Source organism: Micrasema longulum, unplaced genomic scaffold (genome assembly GCF_059751315.1).
Source record: "Micrasema longulum isolate JH-2025_06_02 unplaced genomic scaffold, ASM5975131v1 h1tg000087l, whole genome shotgun sequence".
Lineage (NCBI taxonomy): Eukaryota > Metazoa > Arthropoda > Insecta > Trichoptera > Brachycentridae > Micrasema > Micrasema longulum.
In genome coordinates this window covers 309660-328936 of record NW_028277293.1, presented here as the reverse complement: position 1 = coordinate 328936, position 19277 = coordinate 309660, and the positions used below count along the sequence as shown (strand labels likewise).

Genomic DNA, 19277 nt, shown 5'->3' with positions numbered 1-19277 from the left:
TTTCCTCGGAAAGCACTCATCTAAACAATTGTAAACAGTGTTATAAAAATAATGAACAGCCTCATTAACATCAGTTAAATCTATTATGCCGTCCCAATCAGCATTAAAAAAGGAGTCGTAAAGGGAGCGGAAATCACCTTTAGTAAAATCCCATCCCCTTTCCGATGTTATATGCGTTATGGGAACGGCGGTGCGTGTGTTTAGAGATTCAACTTTGTACTTAAAAAGCAAAGCAGGATGATAAGCATCCTCCTTAGTGAGAGGAGACTCGCTTCGAAAAATGGATATCGGAACTGTTGAGAAAATTAAATCTAGCGTTCGTTCCTTATTGTTAAGAATGCCATTGTATTGAGTGAGTTTCAGCACAGAGCAGAGGAAAGAAAGGTCAGTATCCACCTCCCCCCCTCGTGCAGAGTACAAATTAAAATCACCCAACACAATGACACGCTTATCAACAAGTAAATGTAAATTACATAACAATTTATCAAAAAATAATTTAAAAGATTCTACAGTACTTTGTGGTGGAAAATAAACCACACAGATAAAAATAATCGTGTCATTGTAGGTTAGCTTAAGCCACAAGTCTTCATTGGTTGTTTCCAACTCAGAAAACCGCTGAATATTCATCGCTTCTCTGTGTCTCACGGCCAACAAACACCCCCCACCCTGCCTGTGAGCACTACTAGAAGTGACACGATCTCTCCGAAACACTACAAAGTCAGGAGTAAAAAGTTCCGAGCTTAAAACGCTGGCACTGAGCCATGTCTCTGTCAAACATATTATATCAAATTCACACCCGACCACTTCATTGTAGAAATCTATACATTTAGAATTAAGGCCGCGTGTATTTTGATATAAAAATGTTAAATTGAAGGTGCGAGAAGCAGAAGTGGCGCCACCTAGTCATTCTTCACTTCCCTATCCGCCACCCAATGGTTCATAGGGCACCTCATTGGTACTCCAACTGAAGCATTTCTTGATCATTTTTGTTACTTGGAAGGTGATCACGCCACTCGCCAGATAGTAAATAAGCGCTCGAAATATGCGGGTTTTGCTGGTTGGCAGATTTTGTAGTTGCAATTGCATTACCTTCATATGCTTTTCTACCGAACCCTAATACAAATTAATGCTATTACCCACCTTGTAATGGGATTCCTTCAACCTTAATGTTCAAACTTATCTCGCGGCAGGCTCTATCAGATGTCCTGTAGTCAACTAGGGACTTGTTGTTATCTTGATTAATGATGCATGCGATAACATGACACAGTGAATGGAATGACTTATTTATAACTAAAATAACTTGTTAGCCATCGCGCTGAGAATACTAAGATCACATGCACATTCGATGACAGTCCAGTTGTTAACACAATTTATAAGTATACTGATCCGGTGATCAGTATAACGCTTCAGATGCCGGTCCCGGAAAAATGAAATATTGCAGCATAAGACCACCTTTAAATAAAATATTTCCTGTCCACAATCCTGCTAGGAATTGAATCTAGGACCTCAAACATGGCAGACAAAGCAAACGGAGACAAATCCGCCTTGTAGTGAAGACACGGGTGTTCTCCTACAATGCTTAAGACTCTGGGTTCCATTCCCCCTTAAGTGATATCAAGCGTAAGATTGATCATGTAACAGATGATTAAGATACATTGAATTTTATGTATCAATCTCATGATGCTCATATGCATCATCAGGCACGCGTAAGTACATAATGAAAACTGAATAAATAATTGTTATTTTGTCAACGCCACAGACAGACCTAATCGTTTCACTTTTGATCCGATCCCTAAGAGTTCTGCCTGCATTTTCTGAAGATCGTCTTCATTTTCTGTTAATATTGCAGGGTCGTCTGCATAACATACTATGTTGATTAGTTTATTTTGTAGGCCCAAAGAACTCACCTCCTCCATTACTTTATGTATAATAATGTTAAAAAGGAAAGAACTGAGAAATTTAGATTTCATTTTGATTATACTTGTTAGCAGTTTCAGAGTAGCACTCAGCAAGGAAATTTCACAGTAATTTACAGGATTATTATTTTGTCCATTCTTAATTTTCAAATCTTAATGTGAAGTGAACCAACTGACAAAATGGTAAAACTTTTGTATTCAATGTTTTTATGAGCTTTTTGCCAACTTTTTTACTAAACTGCTTTGATGTTTTTTATTGACATGGAAGTTTTGATCATAAATAATCGGAAAAAAAGGTTTTTGATTACAGAATGAGTTTACTTCACCTTTAAAATGTCAGTTAGTTCACTTCACCTGTAACACCTTCACATGATTATTTTTTTAAAAGTATATAGTTACCGCTGCCCCAGGTTTCATGGGAGTGGCTCCGGGAAGTGGAGTGAGTACATGACCTCCCGTTTCGGTTTGCCAAAATGTGTCCACAATAGAGCAAAGGTTGTGCCCAACTAACTTCCTGTACCACAGCCAGGCCTCAGGGTTTATCGGTTCTCCCACACTCCCCAGGATACGAAGGGAATTCAAACTGTGCCTGAAATTCATTTTACTTATTATTATATTTTTTATAAATTTCGCATCAAGTTGCACTGTTTCTTTGCATCAAATGGGCCAAGGGGCCTAATCATATAAGATTTACAATACGGAGAAGGCTCGGGCCCACAGGCTGTGGTGATCTCGCCGGAAATCAAACTCGGCATGCTTCTTTGCCATTACAAATATAGGTAAACCCTCAATATTGTTATTATTTTAATTTTCCCTTGCTTTCTCATTATTAAAGAAATTCACCACTGAAACCTTATCCGAAACTATTGAACAACCAAAATAATTTTAGGTACATTTCAAACTACCCAAACTACAAGTAACTTAACTTTCAAACATTCCTTTTAAGTTTTTTTTCCTCTAACTATATAACTATTACTGTCGTTTTATTTAACTATGTAACTATTACTGTCGTTTTATTTAACTTACCATTAATTTAAATTTAATTTGTTGGAATAGAGAGGGAAAACAGTTTTGAGATGGATTAATGGATGTCTAGTCATTTACAGGGCTGATGAACTGTCACTGGGTAGTTTAAGAGGTCACTTTACACACTGTGTTTCTTTAACTCTTCCATCTGTTGATTATTTTTAAATAAAATATTAAACCCGCCAATTACATGTCATAAGCATTGTAAATGCCCAGAAATCCATATTGTTCCCCTCTCAAAAAGGTTTTTCCTCTCTGTTGTAACAGATTCAGATCTTAATATCTCCCTAGGGAGGAAATCCAGTCTGTCTTTTTGACATTTGGTCACACTCAAAACATTGATTATATTTTTAATGATACTTTTTTACTAATAACCATGTACTTATTATAATTTTTTCACTGCTGTTATTTTATTAGAATAATTTTGTAAAATGTAAATAAATAAATATCCATAACTTAAAAAATTAAAGATACTCAATATCAAATTGCCATTTATATCGAGATCTTAAATCTCAAATCTCTAAGAACACTAGTCTGGATGGTTGTTGACTGTAATAAGAAATAATGTTTACCTTTTTACTATTTCGTCACCAAACTTCATCAATGATCTGATAGCAGTAGGGGCTGTGTAAAATTGGGTAACTTTGTATTTGTCAACAATTACCCAGAAACGGTCATTGTCTGGATAGAATGGAGTACCCTCAAACTGTACAGAAACAAACAAACAACATTAAGCGCATCATTAATAATTCAGATAAGCTACATTAATCTCTTAATTCGAATGTGAAGTATTGGCATTATCAGTAAAATATCATTACCATCTATCAATAAATTTCACCGATTAGAATGCTTTATAAGATATTTTATAGTAACACATTTGAAGGGTACATGGCAAAAACAAGCTCTATAACAAATTAATAATGAATTTTACAGGAGAACAAAAATAAGAATAAAAATGGACACTCAGTTCATATATAAGAGGCGCTTGTGAACTTCTGGAAATCTTTAGATAAAGTCAGGACACAGCAAAATATACAGACGCGATCAGCGGAAAGGATTAATTACCTTGGCCCAACCACTCCCTTGAAGCTAGCTCAAAGAAACTAAAATGCTCACACAAATATTATATAAATTAATCATCTTTTACAGATCATCACATGATAATGATAAACATAAAAATAAATGCAGACAAACCTAGATGTGAACAGCCCAAAACGATAAATAAAACAAGTTTGGATTATCATAAAATGAAGATATCTTTTAACAAATACAATTAGATAGATTAATGATTCGTTAATGCAATAAAACTGATCTGGATAGTGTCAAATGCACATGTAAATTTATAAACAATGTAAAAAATATAAGATATCTAGGAATCAAAATCTATTGTACCTTGGACTGGACAAGTCACATAGATAATGCTGTTTCAGCTGAGGTCAAAAAACTTGTTTATACATTGAATACTGTAAGAAACATTTTTGACAAAAAACGTTAAATCAAGTTTACTACTCAATGTATCAAACCATTATAGACTACGGAATAATGGTATGGGGCGGAGCCAGCAAAAGTATGCATACCTTGGAAAAAGCACAAAAATATGTACTCAAGGCTCTACTCGAGGTCCCTATCAGAACACCCACAACGGAGGTGTTTGAAGGAGTAGGTGTTCTGGACAGCAGGCAACTGTACGCTAGGGCAATTCTCATTCACACACATAAAAATGGTAAGAGTTAACATAATATAATCGATGAAACAAGATTACAAAAGGCACAACTATTTGTGCCACCTCAAATGACAACATAATTTGGTCAGAGGAGTCACATGTACCCTGCTCCCAAAATTTACAACACTGTACGTATTGATTTAAAATTAAATGCAAATTAACAGCAATTAAAATAATTGATTAAAAATGTCTTCTGGATTTGGGTCCTGAAAACTGTCGTGAGATGATCACCCCACCAAAACAGTACTTTATTTGAACTCCAAATTATTGTTGCATGTCTGCTATTTATAATTTATGTTTATATCCATACAGTGTTTTTGAATAACATATAAAACATTGTCGTATGAGTGTACAGGAGCCAAATAGCCTGTTACGGTGGCTTGCTTCTCGGCTCGATATCTGCACAGTACCTCTGTGTATTACATTTCTTATATTACTACTATTATGATTTCTCTGTTATTATTATTATTGATTTAACTATCTATTTATATATGTATGATGTATGTGTACATCTATGCATACATTTATGTGTATATGTTTATGTATATATTATTATAAATACCAACTACCGTAACTAGAACATATTATAAAATAATATAAATGAATGTCTCAACATGGGTTATGCCTAGTGAGGTGTTCATAGAAAATAAAAAGGTTTATGTGACATAAAATAAAATAAATAAATTCCCTTCTCAAAATGCTTTCCCTCTGTGTTGCAATAAATTTAGATACAAAAACTAACACATTCCAGTAATGATCCCATTTTTTACTGTTTTGCTAGCCATGGCCCAATATTTTTTAAATACTATTTATCAGACAGACAAGGATCCACAGTTTGTTCGTTTGGAATATTTCACTCTATTGAACTCATTTAAGAGAAAAAAGGGCATTACCATCTCGAAAACCAAAAAAACACAATGAGCCTATTTTTGCCATGTACCCTTTAAAAGCAAAAGTGTATATTTTACCATCACAGAAGTGGCACAGTTAGCCAGTGGGCCATAAGTGACATATGTGTGCCCTGTGATCCAACCAATATCAGCTGTGCACCAGTACACATCCTCAGGGCGATAATCAAACACATACTTGAATGTAGTGGCTGCATAAATCAAGTAGCCCGCTGTGGTGTGAAGAACCCCCTTGGGTTTTCCAGTTGACCCGCTGAAATTATTTAATAATATTTATGATTATACATTATTATTATTTAATACTACACTAGCAGCTTAAAGCTGATACTTGTACATCTAATGCAATTAATTTGAGAACAATTATTCAAAAGAATTAATAAAAACCATTATTTTTCCCAGCAATTTGATCATTCAACTGATATTTTAGATTGTGCGCAATTTGTGGTATTTGTGCGCTTTGAAGCAGATAAAAGTAGTGTCTCCAAGGAAGAGAAGAAAATATTCTAACAACTGAGGTAAAATCAATGGATTCATTGCAGTAATTCATTTGTGGACAATGCCTTTACAAATAATGATTTACGGTATTTTTTTTACATTCAGAAGATTGTCGAAGAAATTGAAACAGTCCATTCATCGGTAGTATTATTATCATGGCTAACTTAGAAAAAGCCGTTTTCAAAATATAACATCTCAAGGGCGCTTTTACAAAGTGATTTAATGAATACTCATTAAATTTTTATTTAATATTTAAATTTTTTAGTTCAAGCAAAAAAATATATTTTGCTATCACAAGCTGTGGATTTATTCAAATTATTTAAAGAACAAGTGGGTCTTAAGTTTTTTTTTACTCTCCAATAAAGGTTGCTGGAGATAGAAACTGAAAAATAAGGATTCTAAATCCTTTTTTGGATGTGTCAGAGTCAGAACAACAAGCCAATCTGATCACAAAGTTTTTTGATCTTGTTGCTGACAAATGGAATTTATTCTCTGGGTTTTCTGGATGAAAGAAGAATATTTATCTATTACTGAAATTACAATTGTAAATTCAATGACTAAATAGGTCATTCGTAGAAATGAAAAAGTAAAGCATAGGATACATTTTTTTTTTTAAAACTAACATAATTGTAAAAAAGCGGGCAAAATTAGAAAGTTTGGTACGTGGCGTCAAGGTACAAGCCAATCAGAAGTTGGCCGTTATGGCGGCCATCATGATTTTGACAGTGTTGTCTATGTGGTAAAGGTTGTGATTTTTATTCGTTTTAAATAGCCTAAAACAGGCAAAATGAGCCCTAATTTGGAAAATGTTGACCCCAGTAAAGCTAGAAAAAGGAACAATACAAAAACACAGCGAAAGAAAGCCGAGAAGAAGCAGAAATTGTAAGTGAACGACTTTGCTACTAATATTTTTATTTTAAAGTTAGGGCTTTGTCAGGGTCGAACTCGCGTTGGGTGATTTCATTCCGGGGTACTGGTTTTTGTTTTCAATTTTATTTATTACAATAATTGAGGGGAGGGCTGTGCCCAGCAATAGACGTTTACAGGCTAAATATTACTATAATATAATTAAATACACACATGGTTCAGTCAATTAAAATTATGTTAAAAATAAGATTTCATATAAATAATTCAAATGTGCGTGCTTACACGAACAAAAATTGATGACCGTTTTCACAAAGTGAAATTTTTACAAAAAAAACCAAATGCGTTTTTTTATTGAAATGGGTTCTTCCATGTAAGATTTATCGATTGGTGAAATAAAACTTTAACAAAAGGATATATATGCGAAGTTGTAGCGGTTCAAATATCGTGAATTTTTACAAAACGAAATAACTACACTACCGTCAAACATGACAATTTTGCCCACTGCCGAAATCCTTAACAAAATCAAGTTTTAAAGTAAGAAAAGTTACTGGTATCATAAAAATTACAATTGGTAAGTATATTTTGATAGTTCCATGGCAAAACTAAATATTTAGTTTACCGCCAGCTTCAGTTGATCACTTGAAATTTGAAGTTAAACTTGAAGGTCTGTTTGTGTATATCTACAAATATTGTCAAAACTTTTGTTGTTGCGGAGTTTGTGTTAAAAGGAGGAAAGTAAGTTTTATACATTTCATTGCATACATAATAAAGACGCTATATAACTCATTTCTGTATATCTATTTGAACAAACACAATAGATATTTAAGTGGGCAAAATTGTCTTAGATTTCTTAGATAGTGTTTTACAATTTTGCCCACGTCTAGGGTTGTCGCTACATACTACATTAAAAAAACATTATCCAAGAAAGTAGAAAAAAACAAAGTAGAAAATATAAAAGAAAATGAAGTAAACGGCAAAAACATGATTTTAAACGAGGTAACGGGATGTTTTGTTCAAACTGGCCCATAAATCCGTTTTTTTGCCAAAGATTTAACAAATAAGATTTTAAAATCTTATGGGGGTTTCAACTCAAATACACGCTGAAAATGACGAGCCAGTTAAGTATTCTGTTCATTTAAACTTTTTATATCACACAGCAATTGGTAAACAATCCATCCGATTTTTCTCTGTCATCAGGATCAAAAGATACCTACACCTTATAGAGGAGAACATTGAAAAAATGTCATAGTGACACGGAAACAACAGACTTTGATGCCTACTCAGTTGATGAATCAACAGATTTCGAGACATTTATCATAAGTCATTACGACGAATATGAACAACGTGCCTCCGAATCTTCGGCCGAGGAAAACGAAAATCCGCTTGAAATTAATAACGGTGAAGAAGTCGCTTTGGTTTTAGTAAAGTTTAACACTGTTGATACGAAAAATAACAAATATTATGTCGGTTAAGTTATCAGCGCATCAACTACCACAATTTTTATATTGTTATGTCATTTGTAAGACGCAAACGTAATGGAGCTTTGTGTGATCTCGAGTTGAGGATATTGCTGATGTATTTAATTAGAACATAATGAAATCTTTACCTGAACCTGTAATCTTGCGTCAAGGTTTTCATAAATTCAATGTAAATCTTACAAACTGCAAGATTGAGCCATTTTATGAGAGTAAATTAAAAATTGTTGTACAAAACCCAATTTTAATTTTTACCATTCAAAAATAATTTAAACCATTAAAAAAAATGTAAGAATATCCGACCAAATTTTAGAAAGTTTTATTTATTAAATTTGCCAGTTTTTTGTGAAATTATGAAGACTTATTTTTCATTTTAAATGTTTTTTGTATAAATATTTTTAACAGTCTAAAGAAGAAAATAAAACATACAAAATATTATGAATTCTGTACAAAAATACAATTTCAAAGTATAGGTAATCTAGCAATTAATTGCACTGCTGTACAAAAAAATCAAGATAGTTTTTTTTTCTACATACACATTTAAAGAAAAATCGTTTTGGGGGCAAGCTCCCTTAATTACGAAAATCGCATCAGAACTGAAATGGTTTGTATAAAAAAATAATTGGCTTATGTATAGTCAAACACGAACAAATTAAAAGGATTAGAGATAAACTCCTTTGGTTTTGTTAAAAATCCAATTATGTTCTAACCCTGGCCCACAAATCCACATTTTATAGAAAAATTGAGGAAATAGTTGACAATTTTGCCCACCCGGTTTTTTCATTGATTTTATAATGGTGATGCCTCAATGATGCTATTGTTTAAACTGAAACAGTTTTTTTCGCCCAAAAAGTAGTAATAAACCGTATGATAAGGATGATAAAACCAAAAATAACAGTCAATTACCAAGTGGGCAAAATTGTCAACAAGTAGAGATAATTTTGCCCAGCATGTTTTGTCTTCTAAAATTGCACAAATAAAAAAAAGCAAACGTTTTTTACTTGTAAAAATGCTCAGAATAATTAGTATTACTATTCAACAAAATGAATAGGAGTAGTCCTATACAAAAAATTATGATATTGTAAAAGTTTGTTAAAACTGGGCAAAATTGTCACGTTTGACAGTACATAAAGTTTTCACAAAGCAAAATATCTACATATTTTTTTGGGGTGTTAAGTTTTTTAAAATAGAAAAAAAATCACAAACTAAACATGATTTCGGCCATTAAAAAAGAAGTATAATAATAATAATAAAATAATGTTATTTGAAATATATTATCACTTTATTTGTGCTATTATGTATGTAAAAAATATATTGGAGGTAAATACCTAAATGTGTATATTTACATGGGTACTTAGATATGTCAGTAGACATATAATTTTACAAAAAATCAGTTTACAATAATTTCATACAAAAGTAAACTTATTTAATTCCCAACATAAATCAATTTTCCATCCATTCCTATCACAAAAATATGTAGATATTTATTTTTTGTGAAAATTCGTGAATTTAGAACATTTTTATAAATAATTTTACTGATTCTACATTGTTGATATTTAGTACATGTGTAAGGATTTTATACACCCAAAAAATGTAATTTTTATTTTATTTGAAATCGTAATAGTTTTATTTTTAACATGAAAAAACCTTCTCCTGAAAAATTTACGTTTTGTAGGTATTTCGCTATGTTAAAACGGTCCTCAATTGAATGTTTATTTTACTGACACATTACCACAGGTTTATCAAACATTCGAAACAAAATCGAAACGGCAGTAAACGCACTTTATCTAGTTATTATTTTAGTTTTATAAACATCATAAAATTATTTAAAAACTTAAATTTGAAACTAATCAATAATAAATGACCGTTTTACATAAAACATTAAAAATTCATTTTTCAGCTATTCATATTATTGTGATTTAATGCTGTTAATAAAACAATCAAGTTTTCAATTAATAAAAATAAAATAAAAAACTCGGTTTTACTGCTTTTTATTATTGGAATAAAACATTACAAGTGGAATAAAACATAACGACCGTGTTTTTATCTTTTTTTTTCCTGAGTTCAACCCCTAGCGTCAGTCAATGACAGTTCTGGATCAAAATCAAGTAAGTCTAGCTATATATATGTATATATAACATTATTTTTGGTACGTGTATTTTGTACATACACAAATGTACATATTTTGTTCATACAAAAATGTTACCTGTGTCGATATTCGCTAATAAGCGGAATGGGGAATGTTGTAGTACGTAAAGTGGCCACTTAACCCAGCCAATGACAGGTCATAAGCCCTGTAAACGCTCGAATATCCATAATCCTGAATTTGAAAAAATTCTACCTCATCTCTGTAGGGTTATTAATAAAAAATATATATATATATTTAAACTATGTAAGTCCACTGATGTTGTTTAAAACCTTGTATGTCCATACCAGTTTTAACTATTCCGAGGGTTTTCTCTAGTGATACCTCACGTTGAAAAAATGTTTCTAGGCATGCGTAATCACCAAACAAGGTAAAATTAATCCGAATGCCTAGGTAATATGGTCATTAGTGAGTAAAATTAAAATGCTTCATTATCTCCTTTTCACTTATCGTGGACACACTGGCGTTTGATATTTATCAACTCATTTATCATTGAAATTATAAAAAAAATATACTGTCTTAAATAGATGAGTAATTTATTTCATGTCATTAACATGAAATTGTACGCCGAATGAAATTTATATAAATTACCAAAGCAGGTACCTTATAATAATACATGGTACCTACTTATAATAATATATGCTATGTCTAAATCTCTGTAGACAAATTGTGGATTTTTCCCCTCACTTTACAGAATGTGAAACATTCACCATTCTGCCCATAGGTAGTTGACTTCCATATTATCACTTAACCCAGTCGATGATAATCTCTGTAAATGCCTAGACTTCTATATTCTCTACAGCTTTATTTCTATTAAACTAATATATATTCTTATTTTGTGTGCTGATGTCACATTTACTGTTTTAACTTCTTAATGATTATTTGTTAAATTTTGCGTAGTTGCCAAACAATAAATCATCGTGGAATATTTGATGAACTGAATAAAAAAGTACAATTAAACCCTTTTCTATTATTTTTAAAATCAATTTCTACTATTGATTTTGTTCAAATAATTCCATTATTTTTTACATTCAAATTCATATAAATTGCCATTTAACTCGAAAAATGACTTGTACATCGGTAACAATATGTTTTTAAAACCTTCCGGGCTAATAATTTCACCTTTATTTACTGTACCTTGTGTAAAGCATGAAGAGAGGGTCCTCCGCATCCATCCACTCGGGTGAGCAGGCAGTATTAGCATCTTCCATTTCTTCGTGCCACCAAAAATCCCGCCCATCATTCCACGGCGTCTGAAAAATGAATAAATTCATCTTTGGTTTACTATTTTCCATAAAAGAAAGTATCGAGTAAAAATATAAAAGAATAATTTTAAGGTGGAGAAATCGATAAAATTTGTTGTTTTCTATTTTTTTCAGCAAAAGTGACTGTCGAAATGTCAAGGTTCAAAGATAAAATTAACGTTTTATCTTTCACAAATTATATAACAAAACAATCATATGAAAACACTAAATAAACAAAATTAACCGAGCTCTAAATTTTGAGAATCCACGATGGCGAGCGATCAAAAATCTTGTGCCACGACTTACAACCTGCATCGAACGGGAAGGTGACTACGTGGAAAAATAAGTAATATGTACAAACAATGTACTGTAATTATTTTTTTAATACAAAAATTGAGTACTCTTACTTTCTGGATATGCCTCGTATAAAAAAATATTCTTTGATTTTAAATTAACAAATGTTTATTTGGTGAAGCATTATATTGTTGATACTATGCATTTGGTTCTTGATGAACGATATACATTACCATAAAACCAGAGGCATCGGCGCACTCTGTAGCTCGGTTGAAATGAGCTACCACAATGCAAGATTCCACCTTGTGCTCATATTTGCTGATAGCCTTTTGCATGGCTTCATCGCAGATGGCCTTCAGGGCCAAGAGTTTCTCCCCGCGCCAGGCCCCATTGGCAGTTATCAGCAACTTGGACTGGCAGTCAGACATGCGCTCTGCCAGCGAATCCGATGAAAACCCTGCAAACTAACCACCAAAACAATTGTTTGTATTGTAATCAACGCAAAGCGAATAACAGTGTTTTTATTTTACTGTGGAATAAAGGAAGAGCTGTGGATACATATATACATAATATAGACGCATTTAAAAGATCCTCTGCACAGGGGTATCCAGCACAATAGATTTAGAAATGGCGACTGACGCCACCTTCTTTTATTTTTTGTGACGAAACTAGATCACTTTGGTCACATCATGAGATACATTTTTGTTTGATAATGTTAAGGTAAATTGACAAAAAATCTATATTGTTACCAGCATGTAGTAAAAAATGATATTTTACTGTTCTGATCTAATAAAAAATAAGGAAATAATTAAAAACTAACTCACATCCAGTGTTGCCAACCTTACCTGTGTACCAAATTTGGGAGCAATCTACCGAATTCGATGGAGATTCTACCGGTTTTTAAACATTTCTTTATATAAAATTTATATCTTATTTTTCAGAATCCGTTGTTTTTTGCTTGATCGAAGTTGGCAACGCCGCGCCGCACCCATCTCACTTTTTGTGATAGCTGATGCCCATACATATTTATTGCAACTCAAATACAAAATTAAAAAATAAAACATAGATTTTTAAAGAGGTGTAAGTAAGATGTAAATAAGAACCAGGCATGTACAAGCAAAATTAAAATAAACAAAAAAGTCTGTCATTGGTTTTGCATACATACCATTTAGACGTAAGAGACCAATGCATTTTTCTGCACAAATACATAACGTATTTTTTTCGCTTCCAAATTTACATTTATCGTACGTTGGCGGTCTTATTGACAAATGGGAAATATAAAAATGTACCATGGATATAATAAACGCTGGAACATATTTTGTTAACACGTCAACATGTAAATTGATAAGTGATGCAAACATATGAATGGGCAGAGTTTTACATACATAAATTTCACGCAATGCAGGTTTGATATACACTTGTCAACATTTCTACGCCAAACTGTTTTTGCATCTCTCTGTTTTAAGTGAGTTTTTACGCCCAAGTCAAGAATTATGTATAATGTAAATACTCGTATGATATCTATATATAAGTAATACAAAAAAATAAGCAAAAATATGTATATTTTTTAATGTAAAAGAAAAACATTGAATTTGTAACAACCCTTTTAAAGCTTGTACACATAAAAAATAAATATAACGATATTCATCAATATGAATTCAATAAAACACATGAATTTTTTTGGAAACAATTTTTTCTTTTTTAAAAATAATAATACATAATTAATTAGGAAAAGGAACTATAATTTTAAAATGGTTATTGATTGAATTTTTGCTGTTATTTTTTCCAATTGATACCGATTAAAAATATTTAAGAGATTTTATATTTTTTCCAGTATTCATGAAAGCATAAGCGTTTTTTTAAAAGGCAGCACATTGAGTTATTGTGGGTTATACGGTTACATGGCTTTAATCCTAAGTAGGTACATAAGGTTACACAAACGGCACTACAACTCAGAAAAACTTAATGAACACTGAAATCGCAATTATTTAAAATTATTAATTATTAAAAATTTCTTAATGATTAATTTCATTTGAAGTAATTGTTCAATGCTAACCACAAGTTTGCACGACAATGGAAACAATAACTATGTTAAGAGCATTGATTTATCAATCAGTCATATTATCATGAATAAAGTTATTAGTGAATTGGAAATTACATATCCACAGATTTCACCTAGATGGTGGGAAAAAAACTATGGAATTTTTGCTAATTCTAAAACCAAAATTCGGCATACTTTTCCATTTGGGTTGTGAATTGACTACTTACATTGCTTTCCCATTATCTAAGATTATTGTAAAAATATTTTTTATGTTTGGTGTAGTATTTTTTTAAAAAGTAAAAAATAAAATAAGAAAAAATATTTGTCAAAAGATTTTGTTTTTAAATAGTGGAAAAAGTTGAGAAGAATTAAGCAAAATTATAAAAAAACGGTTAACATTTGAAGAGCAAATTCTTTTTGTTTGAAAAGAAAAATTTACTCCTTTGGATTAATTACAGAACTATTGATTACGGAAATAAAAAAAAAAAAACATTCAATTCGAGATTCTGGGTAGTAAACTGATTTCCCAATTTGTAAACAAGTTTCATTTACAAGTAATCATAATGCATAAATTGTTATATTTTATGGAGCATATTTAAAGGGTGCAGGATATAAAGGATAAATGTCGAAAAATTGTGTTCTGAAATATTACGTTTTTAAGTTTTCAAACCTTTAGTGAAAATTGGAAGGAACCTACTTAGTGAAAATTGCATATACTTTTTTATACCATCTAAAATGGTTTTCAAATAATTAAAATTATTATTTTATTTCCAGTATTTAACTGATATCCATCCTTTATCCGTTGTATGTATTTTTTTCTTGTTCAGGTATCTTAAAAAGTACCTACAGCCTTGATGTCTCATTTTAAAATTGACATCCATTTTTTATATCCTGTACCCTTTACATATATTTTTTTTAATTCGCCACCATTTCAATGCAAAACGCTTTTTGCAAAAATTTTGCAACAGAAATTTTAATACAAAAATATAAAAAATATAGCGATGAGGCCTAATGACATGGAATCATGTGACATGGGTTCAAAAGAAAAATACAATGGAATACCAAAATATAATATAACATTTGCAATGAAATATATAGAGAACGCATTAGCTGGGTTGCACGCAGTACTTATGCAGTCTATGCACCCAACGAATTATATACAATATTGCGCGTTATTCGTGTGTGTTGAAATAATAGGACCGCACGACCGGCACGACTGAAGTGAAAACTTCTGTGGCTATTGTAATTTAATCGGTTAAATTTGCCTCCCTCCACTTTACTAGAGATAATGTTTTACTTTTAAGCAAGATCAATTCACGGATTTATCTTCATCTTCTGGGTTACAATCCTAGGATTGGTCTGCACCAAGCACTCGATCAATCCACCCGTCTCTGTTACCTGCCAGCCTCTTCATCTCCCGACGGCCGCTACAGCGCACATGCCCGACCACCTGGGCCTCGATTATGATGGGAAGATAAAGACGTCATACCTTCACCTTGGCGGTATAGTTAAAGATAAATTCTCTCTAGCGATTACGAAGATACACTACCGACCCTCCACCTTCAAGTGTTGGGTAGGTACATCGCTATGAAACAAGGGGAAGCGTACGTCACGGTACACATATCTACGCACTGAAATGACATAGCTTCAGTTGACGTCATAGTTGAAGATAAAAATCTCCCGACCGACTACAAAGATACACTACCGATCCCTCCACAATAAAGTTTTGAAGTAAGTACATCGGTTTATACCGACGGGTTTAGAATCCCTCGAAACGTTTATCTATGCATCAAAAATGACAAAAATGTTGTTCCACCGAGCAATATTTCCTTTAATTGCGATTTATTTCAATTTTTAATCGTTTTGAGGTTGGCACTGTTTTTCTTAAAAGCCTATTAAAAATATAAGAGAGAAATAAGTAAGTTTCAAAGTCGAATTAAATTCTGACATAGCTGTCAGTTCCGATACAAGTGGCTAGATGCAAAAAATTATGTCGCTAGATTCTGGCCAAAAACATATTAGAGTAACCTAGGCATAAGAAATTTGTCACTATAAAAAAATAATTAGTTATTATATTTTTTCCGTCTGTTTTACTATCTTCCGGAGTGAACGTATCGAGACGTTAAAAGAGCCGACTTTGTAGTCGTTCAGTAGATAAATACAGACGATAAAAGCATATCGTCTTGGCATGTGTCAAAAGTCTCTTAAAATCATGTTCAAGCGAGCATTTTTGCTTGAATTGGGATTTATTGGAGTTTATAATCACCTTGAAGTGGGCACTTTCTATCACAGAAGCTTATTTAAAATATTAATGAGAAATGTTTGAAATATTAATGAAGTAAAGAACGCGGACTAATTGTTGCGGTCACTCATTGGTTCGTTTCGATCATATGATGTCGATATGGCAAGTAGGTAGAGCACACCGAGAAAGATACAGATACAGTTCTTTAAACCCCGTCACATCCGAGACCACGATGATCAGTATAAGCAAGAAGACACATTGGCACATTAAAATAAATTTTTAGAATGAATAAAATTTAAAAAATATATATTTAAAAAAACAAATGGTTGTTAACTTCTGCAGGGGAGAAACGGTGAGGGGGGAGAGGGGATTCTGACGCACCGTTAACCGCGCGGCCGCGCCCCCCTCGATTCTCCCCTGCAAAAGTAAGTAACCATTTGTTCTTTTCAATATTTTATTTTTACAAATTTTCTTTGTTCTAATTTTTTTTTTTTAATATGCTAATATGTCTTCTTGCCCATACTGATCATCGTGGTTTTGGATGTGACAGGGTTTAAAGAACACCCTGTATACAGATGAAGATTTCGTTCATAATTGAGGCCCTGGTCTATGTAGCCATGTCTAGGGTAGCCGCTATGACAATTTCCTCGACGATGGTAAAGAACAGACCCCGGCGTCTGAGGCTATAGAATTGGATCGTTTTCGGGTAACTCTATTTAGGAGGTGCCTTGTTTCGCTGCCCTGCTCAATAGCTCATCGTTTCGAATGTGATTTGACCAAAGAATCCGCGCCATGCGCCTATAGCGCCACGCCTCGACGGCAGCTAGACGCCCGGACTCGTTCTAGTTGACGGTCCACCTTTCGCTGCCATACAGCAGCACACTCCAGATTAGAATTTTAACTAAATTATTTCTAACATTTATGTCAATGTTAGGATATTCAAAAGATCTTGGATTTATTGTTGAAAGCAACTCTTGCCAGTTGGACTGTACTTATAATCTCTGCCCTTGAGCATCTGGGTCTTTATCTTGGGATATTCTGATGCCCAAATATATGAATAAACGCACCCAAAACAATAATCACATGGGTTGATATTTACTGTATTATAATTATTATTTATTTAATGGCAGGCAAACGCTCTAAACAGCAAACCATGAAGCTCTCATAAACTCTACTCAATTCAGGATGCCGGGTTTTAATCGGAAGGTAACCACTAAATACTTATTTTTATAAACAATTATAAAATCAACCAACTCTAATTATATCACGTCGCACAGTGATTCGCCCAGAACAAGCCAGCGAGACAAAAGTCAATTCAAAGAATCGACTAATTGATGATTCCATGACAAAAAGTTGTATCCCATTAGGCACAATTTGAGGTAATAATTATGGCAAATATTCCGTAGTGATGAGGCATAAGCAGTTGAAATGAAGTGATAAGGTAATTCCTTTTATGTAAACAATGTTGTTGCGATTTCGCGGTGCTTTCAATAACATCTAACACGACTTGAAGTGAAGAATATTACTATCGCTCTGATGGATTTTGCTGAAGATGGTAAGGATTTTTTTATTTAATTTAAAATTTGATTAAAATAAAAGACAATGTGAGTTAAAACAGGTTTTGAAAAACTACGCAAACATTGTAATATTTTTTTTATTTTTAAAATTTTAAACGTACGAGTATACAACTTTTTGTATCTACCTGTATCCAAGCTATTTTTTTAACATTATATAGCGGCAATCCTTAGCTTTATAATGATACATAATTACCTACCGCATTTTACAGCTTTTTAAAAAAAAAAAAAAATTTCAGATCGTGGGTGCTCCCTTTTAAAATTGGAATTATTTGAAGAATGGCGGAAATATATGAGAGAAAGACGAAACTTTTCGTCTAATGGATTTTATTATGCAAAAATTTAGTCCACGGATGTGATTTTGGATTTACCAAGGTATTAACAGTTAAAAATTTCAAGTTTTTCATCAAAATTCTCTGAAAAGTGAGCTGCAGCCGATGTCAAGGACAGTTTTTTAAATAAAAATAAAATTTTGTTAGAGGGTGCAGATATAAAATTTAAAAGTGAGGAACAGTCCTGTGCTTCTTCATCATATGGAGGAAGTCGGCCTCAACGTTGGCCCAAAAAGAGCTTTGAAGACTCGTCTTTTAAAGCTTAAAAACGATCTCGAAGTGCCAGTGAGTTAACCATAGCTGCTGAAGTAGCAAATCGTATGTCGGGTCATAAAAACGTAGCTATTTTGATTAAGAATCTGCAGAAAAGAGTAAATCTGGTGATGTTATTTATGGTGGCAGGCAGTTGAATAGTGACGAGGCATTAGCTTATAACGTGGACTCTAAATGCACCTGTTACTCTTACAAACAGTCGCGAAAGGGGTCAATGTAGGCGGGATATCAAGTGTTTCCATCTTATCATAGTCTTTGTAAGTTCAAAAAGTTGTATTACCCTTGCAAATGCATCAAAAAAGAATTCAAGATGAACATATTTCTGAGACAGAAACGCGCTATGAAATTAAACTTCAAGCCATACTGGATAAAACTACTGAACGTTTAATTAAAGCGCAAAGTGAAATTCTAATTCAAATTCTAAAAAATGTACCTTCTAATTTGTCATTCACATTAATTAGCAAATGAGGATGTGACGGGAACTCTGGTCAAAGTACTTATTAACAGATATTTGAAAACTTCGATGCCACTGATGAGTTTCTGTTTGTATTTGCATTTGTTCCGTTTTAAGGTTAAGTGACGGCCAAAATATTTTTTGGCAAAATCCGCGGCTATCATCCTCACTCTAATACTGATCAATTAAGTTTATTTTTTCAACGGAAACAATTGAATTTACGATAACAGAAACCAACAAAGTTTTAGAAGAAGTATCGCAACTTCT

The 19277-nt window shown here is 32.6% G+C and overlaps 1 protein-coding gene across 1 annotated transcript in view; it reads right to left on the bottom strand.

The window, feature by feature from the left end:
• AcCoAS (acetyl coenzyme A synthase) overlaps positions 1 to 19277 on the bottom strand; it is a 73071-nt gene that overhangs the window by 4182 nt on the left and 49612 nt on the right. Inside the window, exons 3-7 of the mRNA XM_088234524.1 lie at positions 12328 to 12558; positions 11694 to 11809; positions 5634 to 5826; positions 3515 to 3648; positions 2316 to 2505 (exon numbers count right to left, since the gene is read on the bottom strand). Of these exons, the coding sequence (XP_088090650.1) occupies positions 2316 to 2505; positions 3515 to 3648; positions 5634 to 5826; positions 11694 to 11809; positions 12328 to 12558 (864 nt within the window). The remainder of the gene's footprint in view (positions 1 to 2315; positions 2506 to 3514; positions 3649 to 5633; positions 5827 to 11693; positions 11810 to 12327; positions 12559 to 19277) is intronic.